General features: G+C 35.3%; 1 protein-coding gene across 14 annotated transcripts; it reads right to left on the reverse strand.

Moving 5' to 3' along the window:
- Positions 1-2,946: 2,946 nt before the first annotated feature.
- On the reverse strand, positions 2,947-9,718 carry LOC145164271 (disease resistance protein RUN1-like). 14 transcript variants are annotated; one of them, XM_079083042.1, is made up of 7 exons: positions 6,051-6,200; positions 5,056-5,973; positions 4,376-4,976; positions 4,090-4,154; positions 3,924-3,992; positions 3,742-3,785; positions 2,947-3,328 (listed from the first exon to the last, which is right to left on the reverse strand). In XM_079083042.1, the coding sequence occupies exons 1-5, from the start codon at positions 6,186-6,188 to the stop codon at positions 3,978-3,980; spliced, it is 1,737 nt and encodes a 578-aa protein (XP_078939168.1). In that variant the 5' UTR covers positions 6,189-6,200; the 3' UTR covers positions 2,947-3,328; positions 3,742-3,785; positions 3,924-3,977. The 14 variants fall into 14 exon arrangements, with proteins under 14 accessions (XP_078939168.1, XP_078939147.1, XP_078939156.1 ...); XM_079083021.1 differs by having other exon boundaries at positions 2,947-3,508; XM_079083030.1 differs by adding an exon at positions 3,422-3,508 and having other exon boundaries at positions 3,742-3,992.
- Between the last annotated feature and the right edge of the window lie 8,135 nt (positions 9,719-17,853).

Below are 17,853 nucleotides of genomic sequence, written 5' to 3' on the forward strand. Positions count from 1 at the left end.
TTGTTGTACAAACACTTGTAAAACTAAAATAAAATAAATGGGGGAATTTGATCTTTTGATATGTTTAGTAGAAAACTAGAATTACACTAAGATTTAACAACACAATTCAACAAAAGCAAAGTTTGATGTAAAATTAATAAGAGAAAGATGATTGACTTTGGACTTTCATTACTTGAACATTTGGTTAAATAATCATGAGAATACCAAGGTGCAATACTTGCGTGTAAAATCTAACTTAGCTATAATAATTTATAAGCATAACTTGCCTCAACTCTTCTTTTATATTAAAATGGCTTAAGAAGCTCAAAGCACATTTCCTAATTGAAGTCACAAAACTAATGAAGCATGTAATTTTGTGAAAATCAATTAGCATTAGGTTTTAAGAGTCACCAAATCTAAAGAGTAATCTATTGCTTTCATTACCACTATGGATAAAATATTGTCTTAGTCTAAATGAAATGAAAACAAACATTTAAACTAATTTTTTCTTGTTAAATTGAAGTCTCATTACTTAGCCAAGAATTTAACCAACAAAAATAACATTCACATATAAATATTTATGACTAGAGATCTATAGACATGAAGGAAGTTTTCATAGAAAATATAATCATAGATATTCAACACAAGTTCGTATATTGAGTTCTTCAAAATAACCAAATCATTCAAGAAATTACATCCAAGTCAACCGATAGAAGTTTAGCCTAGCATGGCTAAACTCAAGAAACTAAAATAAAAACAGATTTTACCAAACATGTAGCAAGATTTTAACAGTGAAAAGATGATGTTCTTCAAAATGTTCTTGTTGTTTCTTCAACCTCAAAACTCCAGAGAAAGTGTGAAAAAATTGGATCTAAAGTTGTATGAAAAGTGAACCACCAACCATCCCAAAACAGAGGCAAAAGCACAAAAACTTGTTTCTTCACTGCACGTTGCACGCGGACGGTTGGCGAGTATACGTGGTCCTCGTATAAGTGCTGAATCGGTCAATTTTGTCCATCTTTAGGTGGGTCTCTTTCTCCAATACTTCAAATCTTTGTCCAACCCAATTGTAAGCTTCTTGATAGCCCAAATATGTCTTGTAAACTCCTCCAAGATGGTCCATTGCTCCTTTGATCTTTTATAGCTTAAATTCTATTCGCGTCATCATCATTCTTTAACCAAGATTAAGTCCAACTTGCTCCATCATCATGTTAACAATAAGCCCAATTGCACCACTTTAAGCCCACGAGTAAACCACAAGCTTCCAAAGGTCCCGTATTCCCTCCATTCCTCCATGTTGAATATTCTTCGATAAATCCTGCAATTAAGCTCAAAAGAATAGAAAGTACCTGATAATGATGAAAAATAACAAAAAGAGAAAATATGCATGAATATTAACTAAAATGAGATGGAATGAACTAAAATAAACTAGGAAAAGAATTAATAAAATGAAGCTATCACTATTTATCCTAAATAGTCTTGTAAAAAAAGATTTATTTACATGACTGATTGTTTATACTATAAGGCTAAAATGGGGTGTTACAGATGGAATGTCCAATGACTATTACCATCCACCACACTTTTTTGAAATGGTTAATCAAATATATATAAATAACCAAAAAAGAACCAATAGCAAGAATCTATCAAATAAGTAAAAAATTAACATGACAGAGGCATATTTACATCAAGGAATACTGTCCACTTCATCACAAGTTCACAGGGAGACTAAAAAATAAAAGAAAGCAAAATGAAGGTGAAAGGAATCTTAGTCAAAGTTAGAAAGGGTGTCAACATCAAAGTCAAAATCAAAGTAAAAAACTTACTAGGAAATCGTGAGTGTGACATGTGGTAAGTGAAAGCACAAGGTTCATAATTCAAGAAAATGCAATGGCCATGGAGGTAATACATGCAGCAATCAACCAAGAATTTAGGTAGTGGTGGTATTGGTTAAGGGTAGTGGTTTTTGTAGTATGGTTGTCATGGATATCTTTTGAAAACTATGGTTGTTTATATGTTTTGTCTTTGGTTATTTAGGTGTACTTATGAAAATACTATTTTAACTATGGATGAATTTTTGTTTTGTGTATGGTCTGCTTATTAACATGTTGAATGTAATTATCGTATTGGTCATGAAAAGGTTTAATGGTAGTGCCCTTTTGGTTATCTCTTTTGTTTATGTGTTGAAAATAATGTCTATTTCCTTACAATCTTAACCACCGAACAAGTATGGGTACTACTTACATAATCCGGTTAGTGCAAGAATGTTGGGGGACAAATGTTTAAATTCTAGGAACTTGATGGATTAGTTTTGGAGTTGAAGTGTAGTGTGTCGTACTTAAGGTTGGAGGTACAACAGTAAACTGCACATAAGAGTTTGGAAGCTACTGATTTGAAGGGTTGATGACTATTTGTCACTATATACATATTTGTCTCACATTGGGTTCAAATACGTTCCATGTTTAGGCTATACTCTATATATAGAGTTGTTTGTATCGAATGAAAATACATCACATCAATTTTGTATGTAGTTCATTCACATCAATTTTGTATATAGTTCATTCACAAATTACTCTATCGTCTTGTTCACCGAGTCTTTAAGGTTTGTTAGGGTTAACTTTTTGTTAGTTCATTAACCTTGATTATCTGATATTGTTCTTGCTTAATTTCTTCTTTAGAGTAGTTATATGGGTGAGAGAGAGTGTGTAGTGAGTTGTGGGTTGTAAGTTTGATGAAAACCAACTAGGTCTTAATACCAATAAAAAATAAGATCTATTGATGTTGGAATCATTTGAGTTTCTTCACATTGTGAGTGTATATATATACTTATGTCATATTTGATGAAACCCAGTTTATATCATTTACAAAACATAAGCTACTGTCAGTTTTAGTGTTACTTGATGTCCAATCAAATCTATGTATGAGTACGTCAGTAACTTACTAATACACAATCAACTTAAAGAAACAGTATGAGACAATGGTTGACATTAAAATATGTTACCATTAACATCTTGGTGGAATTACATTACATCTAACACCGACCATTACACCTTTCAAATCATTTTACAAAAATCAAACCCTAATTCAACAACAAAAAACATAATTTAGGGTTTTTTTTTTCAAAAAAACTAAACCCTAACATCCATGTCCTAATTCTAAAAGAACATAAAAACTAGGAACAACACCGAGGTTGTAACCAAATACAACTTCAATTTTATTGTTTCATCTCACAATTCCCCAAGACACCTCATGCATGTTGATTGTTCTCATCATTCATCAACTCAAGTATTATATCAGTTGATTTTTGACATTTTATTGGATCGATGCAACCAATAAACCCACAATTAGAATCCTACAAAATTTCAGTAGAAGGATTAATCTACAATCGAAGTAAAACCCATAAGATATTTTGAAATTAATAACATGTTTAGGGCATGCGGGCGACCACAGTTGAGAGATGTCCAGGACGTTCCCACAACAGCCATGTTTCCATAAAAACAGAGCAGCATTGTTGAAAGCCATGGGTTTTGGTCTGGTATGCATGAAGATGAAAGATAAGAAAGACACGTTGAAGGAGTTTAAAAGGAAAAAAAGAAAAGAATAAAAAAAAGGGGCCAGGCTTGAAACTACAAAAATGCGCTCACATTGAGCACACGTGTTTTACTTAACGATTCTCCATAGACAGAAGTTAAAAGGAGGGACCATATCTGCAAACAATTTCAGCTTTTGGACCATTGGTGTAAGTTGAAAAGATTTTGGACCCACCTACAGCTTTTTGCAAACCACATGGACCAAATTTGCAGTTTATCCTGATAAAAACCAAAAATACTAAATTCAAAGCCCAAAATGAAGGCATTGAACTCAAACTCGACTATTGGAAATTGAGGGGTTAAAGCTTCTAATATGTTAGGATGAGTGCTTTACATGCCAACGTTTGGCAAACATACCTTAGGTTTTGATGTTGCCATTTCCAAGTATCCATTGCAAGGTTACCACTCCTTTTATCTTGTTATATCCTGGAAGAATGATCAGGAACTTTGATGTTAAGATATTTGGTTGTGTATGTCTTTCATTCATGTGGTAAGAGAAAGGTTTTAGGGACAGAAAGCATACCTTCCATGCATGACCAAGTATTTCGGACTTCTTCTGGGATAAAGCTCTAAAGCCGAAGTTCTTTCCTGATGTAAAGAAATAAAAAGTATGAATTTTATGGGTGTTAATTGTTATGTAAAGAGACAAGTATTTCCCCTTGAAAAATTCAGATCTGATATTAGCAAACAGTTAGTTTTGTTGTGTGATTTCACTTGTTCTTGCCACACAAATACTAGATAAAAACTATGTAATTTCAACCGTTTAAAAAAAATTTAAAAAGAATGTAACAGATAAGAATTATATCTACCATTAAAGCGGACGTCGTCTGTATCCATTTCAATGTAAGGCAGCATCAATCGCCTTTTGCTTAGAATGTATTCTCCTGTTTTTACCTGAAATGGAGTGAGATCTCCACCAATGATGTGATTCCATGATTTGTAATAACGTAACACATCTTCTTCTTCTTCTTCACCATCATCATACACAAGATTTACCCCACACTCCTTTGTAACTTGCTTACCAACATGGAATGGGTTCTCCCTCACAGTAATAGTAATGTGATCACCACCTTCCATTTCATTCCACCCAAACATCCAATGGCTTAACAAAGTAAAACACTTTCTAGCAACACTAACTCTTCCAATGTAATGTTCATATATCCAGGTCTGGCTCTTTGTTTTATTTCTAATCATAATCATTGGCAAATAAAGGAACTTTTCATCTACAAATTCATGCGTCTCATTGAGAAATCGAGATGCCAGCACATAGCAGAAATTAAATCCCCTGAGTTTGTTAGGAGATGAAGGGATGAAAAATGATACTGATGGCCCCATGCTTATATCTGTAATCCAATTTGGCATCTCTTCGCCTCCATAAATTGTGCTGAATATTCCAAATTCATAATACATCTGACAAATACAACCACCTTCATTAATCACCATATTAATTATATATTCACACAAAGACATATAGTTAGCTAGAGCAAACCTGGATTTCAGATTCTTCATATCCTCTATCACGAGTAGAAGTTGCCACACGTCTTTCATTGAGGAACTCTAAATTAGTCCAGCCCAAACTACTTACTACCTTTTCCTCAACTCCTACCATTGGCTGGATTTTGATCATCCCTTCAATTTCAAACGATGAAGTTGCAAACATCTTCCACTCTATTAAAAACTTGAGTGGGGACATTTTTGGATCAAATAGTACTTTTTGTAGCAAAGGCTTATAATCAGAAAAGAGGATCAACTCTCTTAGTGTATGTGGAGGATGCTCGATTGAGGTCAGCAAATTACAGTTTTGCATGCTAAGTATCTCAAGCCTAGGAAGGTTTCTCACACAATTGGGCAGGGAAACTATAGGATTTTCATCTAGATATAATTCCTCTAACATGGATAGGCAACTAAAGTCCATGGGAAAGGATTCGGTGGACAAATTGTTATTTTCAAGTGACAAGCTTACTAAAGATCTAGGTAAAGAAACTGTAAAGAACTTCAATTCCCTTGGTATAGCCTCTAGAACAGTGGAGGAAAAGGTTAATGTGTTTATGCCAATGTTGTTAGTTTTGAGCTTTTCTAGTGAATCCATCTTTGTAGTATCTATTTGAGGTTCACCAAGATTACATCCCTTTAGCAATAGTGTTTTAACTTTCTTTAACATTCCTAAGCTTCTTGGAAGTTTTTCAAGCTTGATGCAATAGCTCAGATCAACAACGATGAGTTCAAAACATTGCTCAATTGAGTCAGAAACCTCAACTAAATTAGAGCAATTTCTAACTATTAACCTCTCAAGTGCAGAGAGTTCGTCAAAGCCACTCAGACTATGAAGTTGTTCACAAAAACTTAAATTTAGAATCTTCAATGATCCAAGCAACCTTTTATTTTTTGAGCACGATCCAATCAACTGCTGAAAGGGAAATAAGGTAGAATAGTAATGAATTTATTCAATTGAAATAGGAAGAATAATAAATGAAGATAAATTACCTTTTGACTACTATCATGTCGATGTGAATTGCTATAACAAATGCCAAACGATTCAATATTGCTATAAGACAAGTCAAGAGCAACGAGATTCTCCATTGGTAAGTCTAAAGGTATAGTCTTTAAAGGGAATCCATGCATACACAACCATCTTATTTCTTCTGGAAAGTTCTCGTAAGACCCAATAAGTTGACATAATTGAGTTGTAGTAGCATTAGATTATCCATGTCACCCAATGCATCTGTTTTCACCTCCATTGATACACGCAACTTTTCTTTCTCAAGCATTTGCATGTCAAGGGCAAGGCCTAGAAGATTTCCTTTACCCTAAGAATGACAAAATATTTTTAAAATAGTTATATAAACAATACAAAGAACTCTAAATATGCATAATACTAAGAGCTACATGCTAGGAGTTGCAATTTACTTTCATTTATTTGTGTAGTATAGTATCATACCTTCATTTCTTTATATTACATCCATGAACTATCAATTTTTTACTTGTGAAGACATAGCACATTGATAAATCTACCCGATTAGCATCGAACACTCAACTTTTTTCTTATCAGGACATTATACATGTAGCAGTGAAATTTTCTTTGTATTCGGATAACATGACATTACTATATTTGGGTAGATTTTTTAAAAGTACAATGCTATAATAGGAACATATGAATGTATAATGTTACAATAAACAAATCAAAAAAAAAAAATACAATGCCATTTCTTTACGTATGCATAGCCTCATACCTTTTTTCGTTTTAACACTTTGAATGACTCTGCGTGACACCATAATCGACTTCGCTTCCATGGCTTATCTGGTGATTCTTCATGTACTATGGACCTTCCCATCTTTTGAAGCAATTGATGCATCGTCAATTCGTTATTCCATCCAATACTAAGAAGGCAGTTATCAATGAGATTCGTGATCCCAAATCTAGTGTCTATATCACATGCCTTTAATATTGTTTCAGCAACATCTCTATCTATTCCAACAAAAAAACATGCAATATGCTTGAACAATTCTTTATCATTTTCTGATGGCAAAGAGTCAAAGCTCATTCTCAAGACATTATTTATAGGGGAACCAGTTTCTTTCTTTAGCCATTTTATTCGATCTTCCCAGTAAGCTACATCTCGATTATGTAGAGACTTGCCCAAAATTTCAAGAGCCAATGGATGTCCTTCACAATACATCACAAAGTTTTCTGACACCTCTTCATACCCTTCATTGGGATTGTTGGACATGAACGCATGAAAACACAAAAGTTTTTGTGAATCAATCTGAGATAAGCCTTTAAGCATGTGCTTTGTATGTTTGAGTTTAAGGTTCGTTTTGAATAGTGCACAACTCTCTGTCAACCATGCATCCTTTGTTGTTACTATAACTATGCTTCCTGGATGAAAACCATTGCTTCCAAGTAATGCATCCAACTGAGTGAGACTATCAATATCATCAAGAACTAGAAGCACCTTTTTATGAGCTACTAAATTCTCTATCTTAGAGGTGTATGTAGAAACATCATGAACTTGAATTGATGCTGTCTTTGAAATGTCATCACATAGTTGTTTTTGTAAATCAAGCAACCCACTAAATTTTTCATCACATCTCCTACTAATATCCCCAATATAGCTAGCTGTGTGGAATTCACGACAATGTAACCCATACACATATTTGGCTAAAGATGTCTTCCCAATTCCACCCATACCCAAAATAGTGAGTATATTTACTCTATGTGAGGATGCATCTTTCAACCATGAAGTGATGAATTTAACTGAAGACTCCATCCCAATAAGCAGTGGCAGACGACTCTTTAAGGGTACATGTAATCTATGATAAACATCCTTAACAATTTCTTCAATAACCTCCGGCTCTATCCTGAAAAAATTGATTTTAATAAGTACAAAGCACAATCCACAAAAACTTACAAACCAGATTGAGAAATTAAATTGAAGGAGTATGGAAATATGAACAAAAGTGTTTACCTGCCATTTACGTCCTTCCCTTTTATGTCAGCAACTTCTGTAAGCGCTTTCTTCCATCGGTCCATCTTTTGAGCCCATTTACTTCTTTTATTTGCATTTGTCTCCGACTCCATTGTCTGTCTATGCTTAGCCATTGCATCTCCGAAACTACTTTGTTGCTTCCTGACATCGGTGGGCTCAACATGATAAAAGATAGGGATTACAACATGATTGGATTTCATACGTTGCTCGAGGATCAGCACCAATTCATCAAGACACCATGTGGAAGAAGCATAATTCTTGGATAACACAATAACAGAAGCCCTAGATGCTTTGATCGCACTCTCCAATTCCGGTTTCAGATCTTCCCCGGTTTCAATCTCTTCACCATCCAAGAAGGTAGTTATATTGGCATCCATGAGGGCTTTACGAAGGTATGCAGTAAAATTATTACGAGTGTCAAGGCCTCTAAAACTTAAGAATATGTCATATATATGACCATGAGTTGATGAAGAAGATGAAGATCCTTCAAAAAGTTCAGAGAGAACAACCATTATGAGTTAGTCCTTGTGTCTCTCAGAAAATAAGTATTGCTTTGTGAAGCTTTCCAGTTTCCTCACTTGTAGCTCAATCACTAGATATACCACGCATAATTTCTGTGCATAAAATACAAATTATTAATACTTTATGCAACTTAAGTTAAACAATTTATTGAATATATCTATCACAATGACTAGCATCACATTCTGATGGAGTTGTTCAAAAAAAAAATTGTAACAAACAAGTTGCTCCATTTCTAAGATTTGGATTTCAAACTCTATACTATATGAAACTTTGGAGGTAAAGCCCCTAGGAACAAGATTTTGAGTTAACCAGATCCTACATGTAATAAAAACATCCACATGAAAAGGCTACCAAACAGCATTTTAGGTATTGAAACTACAAAGAAATCCCTCATGAATTTTGTAGCTCGAAACAAAAACCTAATCCAGCTTAATTATTTGCACATAAAGTGAGAATTACTTGATTGATTTAGGATCTAGACTTGTTCATATCAAAATTCTAATTTTGATTCAAGGTCTACAACACCCGAAGATCTGGACCTGGCTTCAGGAGTTCAGGTTTCAGCGAGTTTGGCAGAATTGGAGCATCACCAGGGCAATTAAAAATTATGACAGTCTAATATTAAATCCTGTTCACAATGAGTGTTTAGCTTACTTTTCAGGATATCATCATTCAATAAGAATCATATGTAAAAAATCCTGTTTACGAATTGGAAAATATATAGGAAGTAAGCAGTAAGTTTCGAGAATTGAAAATTTTCCACTGTGCCCAAAGATTTGTTCGTCATTCTGGACTTTACCGAAGAATATGATGGACTGAATCTCAATTCTCATCTTAATTGAATCATAAAACTAAGCAAAAGTAATTGAGATAAACGAAATTTCAATCGCCTAATTATGAACAAACAAACGAATCGATGATTATGATGTGGTTTTTGATTAATAAGATGAAATTGTCAAACAACAAGTGAAACTAACTTGTAAAAATATGCTTTCGTAGTTACCTGCGTACAAGACGACAGTAAGACCTGAAGCTTCGAGGATAGAGAAGGAACGGTGGTCAGACGACGAGGAGAAAGTCAACGAAGAAGGAAGGGCAATCATAATATATTTTTATTTTTATTTTTTAAACAGCGATATGTTAAAACCTTTCTTCGTTTGACACAAAAACTAAAACTTTTTTTAAACAAAAGTCATGATAAGTGTTAAGTGTAGTGTTGAAAATTTTTAATTATTAATATTTTTTTGAATAAAATAATTGTGCATTTATTATTTTGTTCAGATTAATGGAAACTTTTTATGTTTTAAACAATATTGTAAAATTGGTCCGGTGGTTTGTTAAAAACGGTGAATACGGTTTAAAAAGTTTCAGACTCTTGAATTTCTAAAATCAACAAATTTTCATGATTTTGCTCATAAAAAAAATTAAAATGTCTATTTTAACCTTATACTTATTTTCTTTTTCTTATTTTTACATTAATACTTTTTTATATAAAAAAAAAAAAAAAGTCACCCAACCATAACAACCCCACCGTTCTTCCCTTTTGACTTTCTTTCTCTCTTCCTCTCTCTCTCACATACACAATTAAATTTGCAGCTCAAGAACAGTTTTAGAAATTTTCACAAACATAATAAAAATTACTCAAACACATTAAGTTGGAAGTTAACAAAGATTTGAAGGATTAATTTCATTATTTCAACAAAACCAACTTCAACGGCAAATATTAAAATAATGATATTATTTCAATATTCTAGGGTTTATATATTTTGGGCTTATGTGTGCAAAAAATGGGCCGATTTCATATACCATTAATCACATGTGAACTTTATCACATGCGATTTTGATCGCTAAATTTGAAATTCTCTTAACTTTTGGCTATAAAGTGCACAGTGTTTAACTTTCCGGCTATTTTTATAAATTTTAAATAACAAACATTAAAATGATTATAAGTTCGATTCTTTCAACAAGACCAACTTCAATGGCAAACATTAAAATGATGATGTTATTTCAAAATTTTAGGTTTTATATATTATGGGCTCATGTGCCGTAAACTGACAGATTTCATATGCCATTGAAATGAGTTCGCCACTCATAGAAGCGTAATCATAGTTAAGCTTAATCACCTGTGATTTTGATGGCTAAATTTGAAATTCTCTTAATTTTTTGCTATAATACCCGATTGGAAAAAGGTTATAGGAATGTAACTAAGTTTCAAATTTGTTCAAAAAAATGTCATTTTAGTTTGGCCAATACAAAAAATATTAGTTAAATAACGCATTTGTACATATGATAACATCTAAGTGTATATTTTTTTTAAATCACACCTTATAGTATCTGGTTGCTTAATTAGCACATTTAATCCTTAACTGACATCTAACACATTAGTCTACATATTACCCCCCCCCCCCCTAAATGAAGCAAATTGATTATAACTATCCCGAACGATTTCCATCGGTTGAGAATGTAGACCATTCATCAAGAATGTAGATTAGCCTGTTGGTCCCAAACAATTGATTCAATCAAGTAACAATGAACAATATGAAGACCAATAGCAAATACATTAAACTAAACTTTATTGATTATGAATAGATTCATAAAAACTCAAGAGATAATCAGAGAACATACATTTATTACGAACACAATCTTGATCGATACCCTTCATAAAGAGGGTTATCGAATATATAAAGAAAGACCTAATGACCTGGCTTAACATACAAAATAGCTAAAAAAGGAAAAACAAAAAACACTTACAAAAAGGAAGTCTTTTGTTATATGGAAACTCTTATCTTCAAATCAAAGTTATCAGAATAAGGAAGATATCTTTCTAGCTCTTGAGATTATTCATTTCCAAATCTTCATTAGGTTTTGTAACATCTCAGAATCTAGAAGGTCAGTAATGGAAATAAATTTCATTTTTAGGGGCCAACTCGTTGAGTTTGTGGCATAAAATCGACGTGTTGAAAGCTTTTCGGACGCATGTTTTTGAGGACCAACTCGTCGAGTTGGTGAAGGAAACTCGACGAGTTGGGCGCTATTTAGGAAACCCTAATTTTGGGGTTTTGCACCCTATTTAAACACCTTAAGTTCCAGTGTTGGCCTCATTTCCAGCCTCCTTAGCCCCTAACCCTAATCTCGAAACCCTAAAGCGTTTTTGAGTGTTGTTAGCCCTTTGTGAGTGTGTTTTGGTGTGTTTGAAGCTCTTGGAATAAGGAGAAGCTTGGTGCAAGGTGGTGATTCAAGTAAAAGCCTTCAGATCTTGATTATTTGCATCATTTCCAACATATTGTGGGTATAAAGTTCTATCCTTGCTTAATATTTTACTAGATTTATTTGGGTTATTTTTTTATGCTTTTAGCCATGTTGGGTGATTAGTAGGGTTGAAGGACGTCCCAAGTGCTATTCTTCCATATCTATAGTCCTCTTGAGCTCTTTTGGCATAAAGGTGCCAACTTTATGGTCCTAAGGGCTTCATGCATTCATTAAGTCCTTCTTTTGGTATGTTTTAAGCTTTGGAGCTTCTTCTAAGCATGAATAAGTGTAAAGTTGGAAACTTTACATGGTCATCTAGCCTCATGGTCAGATCTGTATCTTGAAGTTGTGCCCTTGCGGATTAAGTGCTTAATTATTAAGTCCTTACCCTTTTAAGTTTAGGGTTTGGGTTTTGAACCCATTTTGGTAGTTCTTAGGGGTAAAGTTGGAAACTATACCCTTCTTAAGGCCATTTCAGTTAAGATATGAGTGAGGGAAGTTATTATTTCGATTATATTGGCTTAATGGATTAAGTTGTTTAGTCTTGGGTGAACTGGACGAGTTGGATAGTCAACTCGGCTAGTTGTTTTGGTTTTTCCTGATTCTGAGTTGGTGTAGGTCAACTCGACTAGTTGATTAGACAACTCGGCGAGTTGGACCGGTTTCTTCCTGACTTTGTGGTTGTGAGAGGAACTCGGCAAGTTGAAGGATAAACTCGACGAGTTGGGTCAACTCAGGTCGTTGGCTTTTGACTTATGCCTTTAGTCAAGTTTGTCCCAAGGAGTGTTTGAAGCAATCTGAATTGGAAACTGTAGGCTTAGGATAAGGACCGTATGTGATTGGGCCCAATTTGGAAAATTGGGCCATTAGTGGGCTTTCATGGATTTTGTGGTTTTGGATCTTGTTGGATTTAGGGTTTGGGCCTTAATTATTAATCTTGTTGGGATAGGGGTAAAATGCTCATTTTACCCCAAGTATGGATTATGGATTATGGTTTGGAACCCAATTGCTTATTGGTTGATATTTTGGTATTGTTAGCTCGAGAAGTTATCAAGGCAGCCGCTAAGGATTTCTTGTAGTGAGCTTCAGCATTCGAGGTGAGTCTCCCTTCACAGAATTCGTGGGTCGAAGGCACCAATGTCGGCCCATTAGTTGATGTTTATAGTAAGATGATTGTCTTTGTGATAACTGTCTGGTTTGTCGGCATTTGTTGATGTTTCTGTGATTATTTGCTTATGTTATTATGTGGTAGTGGTAGGGTGAAATAGACCCAGTATCCGGTTGAAATAGACCGAAGGGGGGGCCAGCACCTAGTTATGCGCGGCAGTATCCAGTTGGAATAGACCAAAGGGGAGGTCAGCACCCATATATGCTCGGCAGTATCCGGTTAGACTAGACCGAAGGATAGGCCAGCACCAAGATATGCTCAGCAGTATCCAGTTGGAATAGACCGAAGGGGAGGTCAACAACCAAATATGCTTGGTCGTATGTTTATTGTATGGTATGCGGTATTTTGGGAACTCACTAAGCTTTTTGCTTACAGTTTTCTGTTTATGTTTCAGGTACCCCGATTTTCAAATGAAAGGGCTCAGGACGATCGCAGCGCATACACCCGTGTTTTCTGCGATATGTGATCTTTGGGAATGAACTCTGATAAATGTTTTTATGCTTTTTTTTAATGTTTGGATAAAGTCATAATGGTGTTTTAATTATAATAAAAATGAAATTTTTGCCTCTGGTTTTTGGGTTGTTACAAGCTGGTATCAGAGCTTTGGTTTGAGGGATTCAAGTTTACTCTCGAGTCTGCCTAAACTCAAACTGAGGGTTTGGTGAAGTTTTTATAAAATAGACATTTAACTAAAAAGGAACTTCTAATCAAAGAAAGGGTGTGATGCGTGCAATCGGCTAAGCTCAAGTACGTGGTTCCCAGAATACCAATACATCTTTATTATGATATGTGATGTGGTTATGAGAACTGCATGCTAGATTAGGGCTAAGGATATGCTTTGTATTATATGATAGGAGAGATGCCTTTTATGTGCCTGATTGCATGAGCTTTGGTATTGCATGCTAGTTTGTATATCTGATAAGTAGATGGAATGGCTTGTATAGTATATGCTGATTAGATTTTTCGTTGCCTGAATGATGCTTGCTTTGTGCTTTTTGGGGCTCTTAGCAATGTGAGTTAGCTACTAAGTGAATATTCCAAGTCATATGTGGCATAGGCTGGATAATCTCAGAGTGATGAACTTGACCCTATTGCACGGATGTCGTTTGAGTCCAACCTTTCTAGGATTGAGTCTTTTACTCGAAGGATTATCTGATCTCTGTTGCATGTGACTATATTCATGAGGTAGCTAGTTGACATTAATGGGACTCCTTCAGCAGCTGAGGGCAGGGTGAGGTTGGGAACCTAGGAAAGCCTAGGATATGCTTCAGTGGATTGGTGGTGCGGTTTAGTGGGTTTTGGTGCTTTGGCTTGAGGAAGTGACTTAGAGGATTCAGGAGGATTGTTGAGGAAAGTATGGCTAGCTGTGGAAGATAGTATTAGGCTCATACTACTGAAAGTACAAGATCCATACTCGAATCGGTGAGAGTCTTAGAGAATCTAAGAAGCTGGTGGGAGGAGGATTCTTAGGTATGTTCTAATTGTTGGGTTGTCGTATTTCAGTTTGGAGATGAGCTCCCAGGGAGGTGGTTCAGGTTCGGGTTCTAGTGCTGATCCGATTAGCGAGCAGTTGTGGGAGTTCATTTCAATAGAAATTTCTCACTGTATTTCAGAGATCTTGGATGAACGCTTGGGCGCGATCCGCGCCGAAGTTTTGGCCATTGTTGGAGCTCGCACTCTGTCTCTCTATGAGTAAGAGATAGATTTAGAGCGTGTCACACCCCCAAACCAAGGATGGCGGAAACGTCCGGGGGTGGAGGACTTCATGTATAGTATCATAACCACAATGGCAATAGTAATTCAAGCAAACACAACCAACATATATATATATATATATATATATATATATATAATTGAAAGAGTTACATCATCGTATGAATTACATGTTTCCAAATCAATTACAATATGTTGACAAAATATGAAATGTTGACGCCTTAACGTCCCATCCTCAAAACGCACATGATTACCTGTTTAGTGATTTCCTGAGAATACAAGTTGTTTGAAAAAGTGTCAACACAAAGGTTGGTGAGTTCATAAGCTTTTGTTTTAAACTTGATAAAAGCCTTTCTCTTGTAAATGTCATATTTGTTCCAGAAAAATCCGATATTTTCCTTAAAATGTGTAATGTAGTCTTATATCCAAAGACCGAAATGTATAAGTAACCTTTCTTGCTTATAGAAAATAATGTAAGTTTAAATAGACATAAACGTGTTTGAATTCAATGAAATTCCCGTAAATTCTTATGTTTGTGAATACTTTCTGTGAGTTATTATAACCATGCTATGACCTAGTTGGCCTGAAACGACGTTCTTCAGGCGTCGAAAATGTTATGACATTTGTCACCCCAGACCTGTCGGTCTAACTGTTGCATGCAGTTAAGGTGTGGGTTTGTCAAACCCAATATAGATCTATATACAACTATCACGCTCTCCCTCCAGGAGACTCTGGTTACAATACAGGACTTATTGGTAAATGTGAAGCGAATGTCTCACAAAGTCATTAACGAATTTACGTGTAATGTAAGGAAAATCCCTTTTTGTATAAATGTACCCTTTTTGTATGAGTGTGTTATGTCATGTATCATAAACTATACCTATTATAGTTTATCAAAACAAGGGTAGTAGTGGTAATGTACGTAAACCATATTTAACATAGTTTATTCAAATGTTTGTATGAAATGGATGTACTTTGATTATAAAAATTTGTTATCTTTTATATATGTATCAAAATCCATTTATTAACTGATGCATGTCTATATACCAAGACAAAATGTCATTTATTTGCAATAACATATATTCACATAAAGATGTACACCTTGCTCGACATGTTACAAGGTGAAATGAAATTGTTAGTATTTTTCTGTTATTAACAGATTCCAGTACTGTTCTTAGAAAATTTATAGAAAATTCATAACAGATCCAAATCAGGATCCGTAAACTCTGGGAGTTTGGAAAATGAGTCTAGTTTGTTCATAAATTTTCCCATGATTTTTAGTGACCTCCAAGTTTTGTGAAAACGTCCATAAACACAGACCGGTCCGGATTGGTTCTTGAAATGTTAGGCAGTTTTGGAAAAATCACCATAAATTGTAGAAAAATCGTATGGAAATGTGCAAGTAGCCATTTTAAATCTAAGAACTTGAAATACTTGCACCTTGTACAGTTTTGTAAACTAATATGTTTTAGTTGACCAAAACAGTCCGTGAATGGAGTTCAACTTTTCTGATGAAAGCTGTTAGAAGCATTTAGTTGTGTTCTTGGTGATTTAATTTGTATTCCCCCCCCCCACCTTAAAACATAAGAAAACATGAAAATGTAGGGGTATGAACTCACTTTGAGTGATTTTGGTGGATGGATGTTGGAGAAGGGAAGTGTTCAACTCAAGAACACTTAGAAGATTTCTTGAAGATTCGAAGATCTAACACAAATATAATGAAGTTTGTGTAAGTAATCTATGATTTGAGTAGAATGGAGTGTAATAATCACAAGGAGGATGAATTATACTTACCAAGAGTGTAAGAAAGCTTGATGATCAGACTTGGAATCTCGAATTTTTAGAGAGAGAAAGTGAGAGGAAAGTTGTGTTTGATCTTTGGTAAAATGAGAGAAATGAGTGAAGTGAGGAGTGTGGAGTGATGTTCCAGCTCTAATAATGTAGGAAAAGGTTGGAAATGATGAAAAAGTACATTGACATGACCTAGGCATGGTAGAAGGAGCGTGGCTGGTCAAGGAGTGGATGTGAGTGGTTGCTTGTGTCATAAGCTAAAGGAAAGTCAACACTCTACCTTGATTACTCCAACCACTAAATCTTAGATAAGATTTGCATTAAAAACGTGATTAATTAAGACATATGGGTCTTAATATGTTAAAATAAAGTTTTGGGTGAAAATCCCGCTTTAAAATGATGAAAAACGGGCTTAAAATGCTAAAAGTATTGAAAATCGGGTAAAAATGGTAAAAATCCGAAATTCTGGCCGAAGATGAGAAGGTTCGGCTCCTTAGGAGCTTAAAACCGAAGGGAGGCTCGGTTGCACATGGGGACTGAGAGTAGAAGAGGGACCGAGAGAAGGAAAGAGAGAACCGAAAGTAGGAGGAGGGAGCCGAAGGTGCGAGGTTCGGTCTTGGCTGGGCGGTTAGAACCGAGAGCGAGGTTCGACTCTGGCAGGTTTCGCTTCTGACAGGTTCGGTTGGGCTACTTCAGAGGTTTCGGTCCTAGGGTTTCGGCTGCTTCAGAGGTTTCGGTCCTAGGGGTTTCGGCTCCTAAGAGGGTTCGGCCCCGTAAAGGGGTTTCGGGTCTTTTTAGGGTATTTTACCCGTTATAACCCCGTTTTAAGCGGTTTTTGACCCGGTTAAGGGTCGGGATTGCCCGAAGGACTACCAAAAGTTATGGGAACTTTTGAGAGAGATTTGGGAGAGATTTGAAATAGAGAGAGAGAGATAGAGTGAATACGATTGAGAGAGGTTTCGTTTGTGACATTTTTGAGTGTCCGGCTTCGCAATGCAAGGTCCGTAGACCCCATTAAGCCATGTTTTAGTGTCCTACACACTCCCGATGAGTGTGTAATAGTGTTTTATCGCTTTGTTTCAATGTTTAGCATTATCACGGCTATGGAAATTCAAACATACAAATTTTTCCAATTGATGTTTTCTCGTTAAAATAGCGGGTTGTTTAGTACTTACACAATGCAAACCCTAATATACAAGGGCTAATTGAGTCGTCCAGTTTGACTTGTTGAGTTTGTTTGACTTTGGCTTGACCCGAAATTGACTATTGTCACATCATCCCCCCGTTAGAGGGAATTTCGTCCCAAAATTTACATTCTGACTGGGACTTCAAGAGTTTGGGAAGAGATGCGGGTATT

Source organism: Lactuca virosa, chromosome 1, assembly GCF_052849685.1.
Source record: "Lactuca virosa cultivar CGN04683 chromosome 1, Lactuca_virosa_CGN04683_v6, whole genome shotgun sequence".
NCBI classification, from domain to species: Eukaryota; Viridiplantae; Streptophyta; class Magnoliopsida; order Asterales; family Asteraceae; genus Lactuca; species Lactuca virosa.

Coding starts and splice junctions, on each gene's coding strand:
- LOC145164271 (XM_079082994.1), bottom strand. CDS start 8,565: ATGGTTGTTCTCTCTGAACTTTTTGAAGGATCTTCATCTTCTTCATCA. Junction 7,926..8,032: donor GGGAAGGACGTAAATGGCAG/GTAAACACTTTT, acceptor CAATTTTTTCAG/GATAGAGCCGGAGGTTATTG. Junction 6,374..6,796: donor AAGTGTTAAAACGAAAAAAG/GTATGAGGCTAT, acceptor TGTCATTCTTAG/GGTAAAGGAAATCTTCTAGG.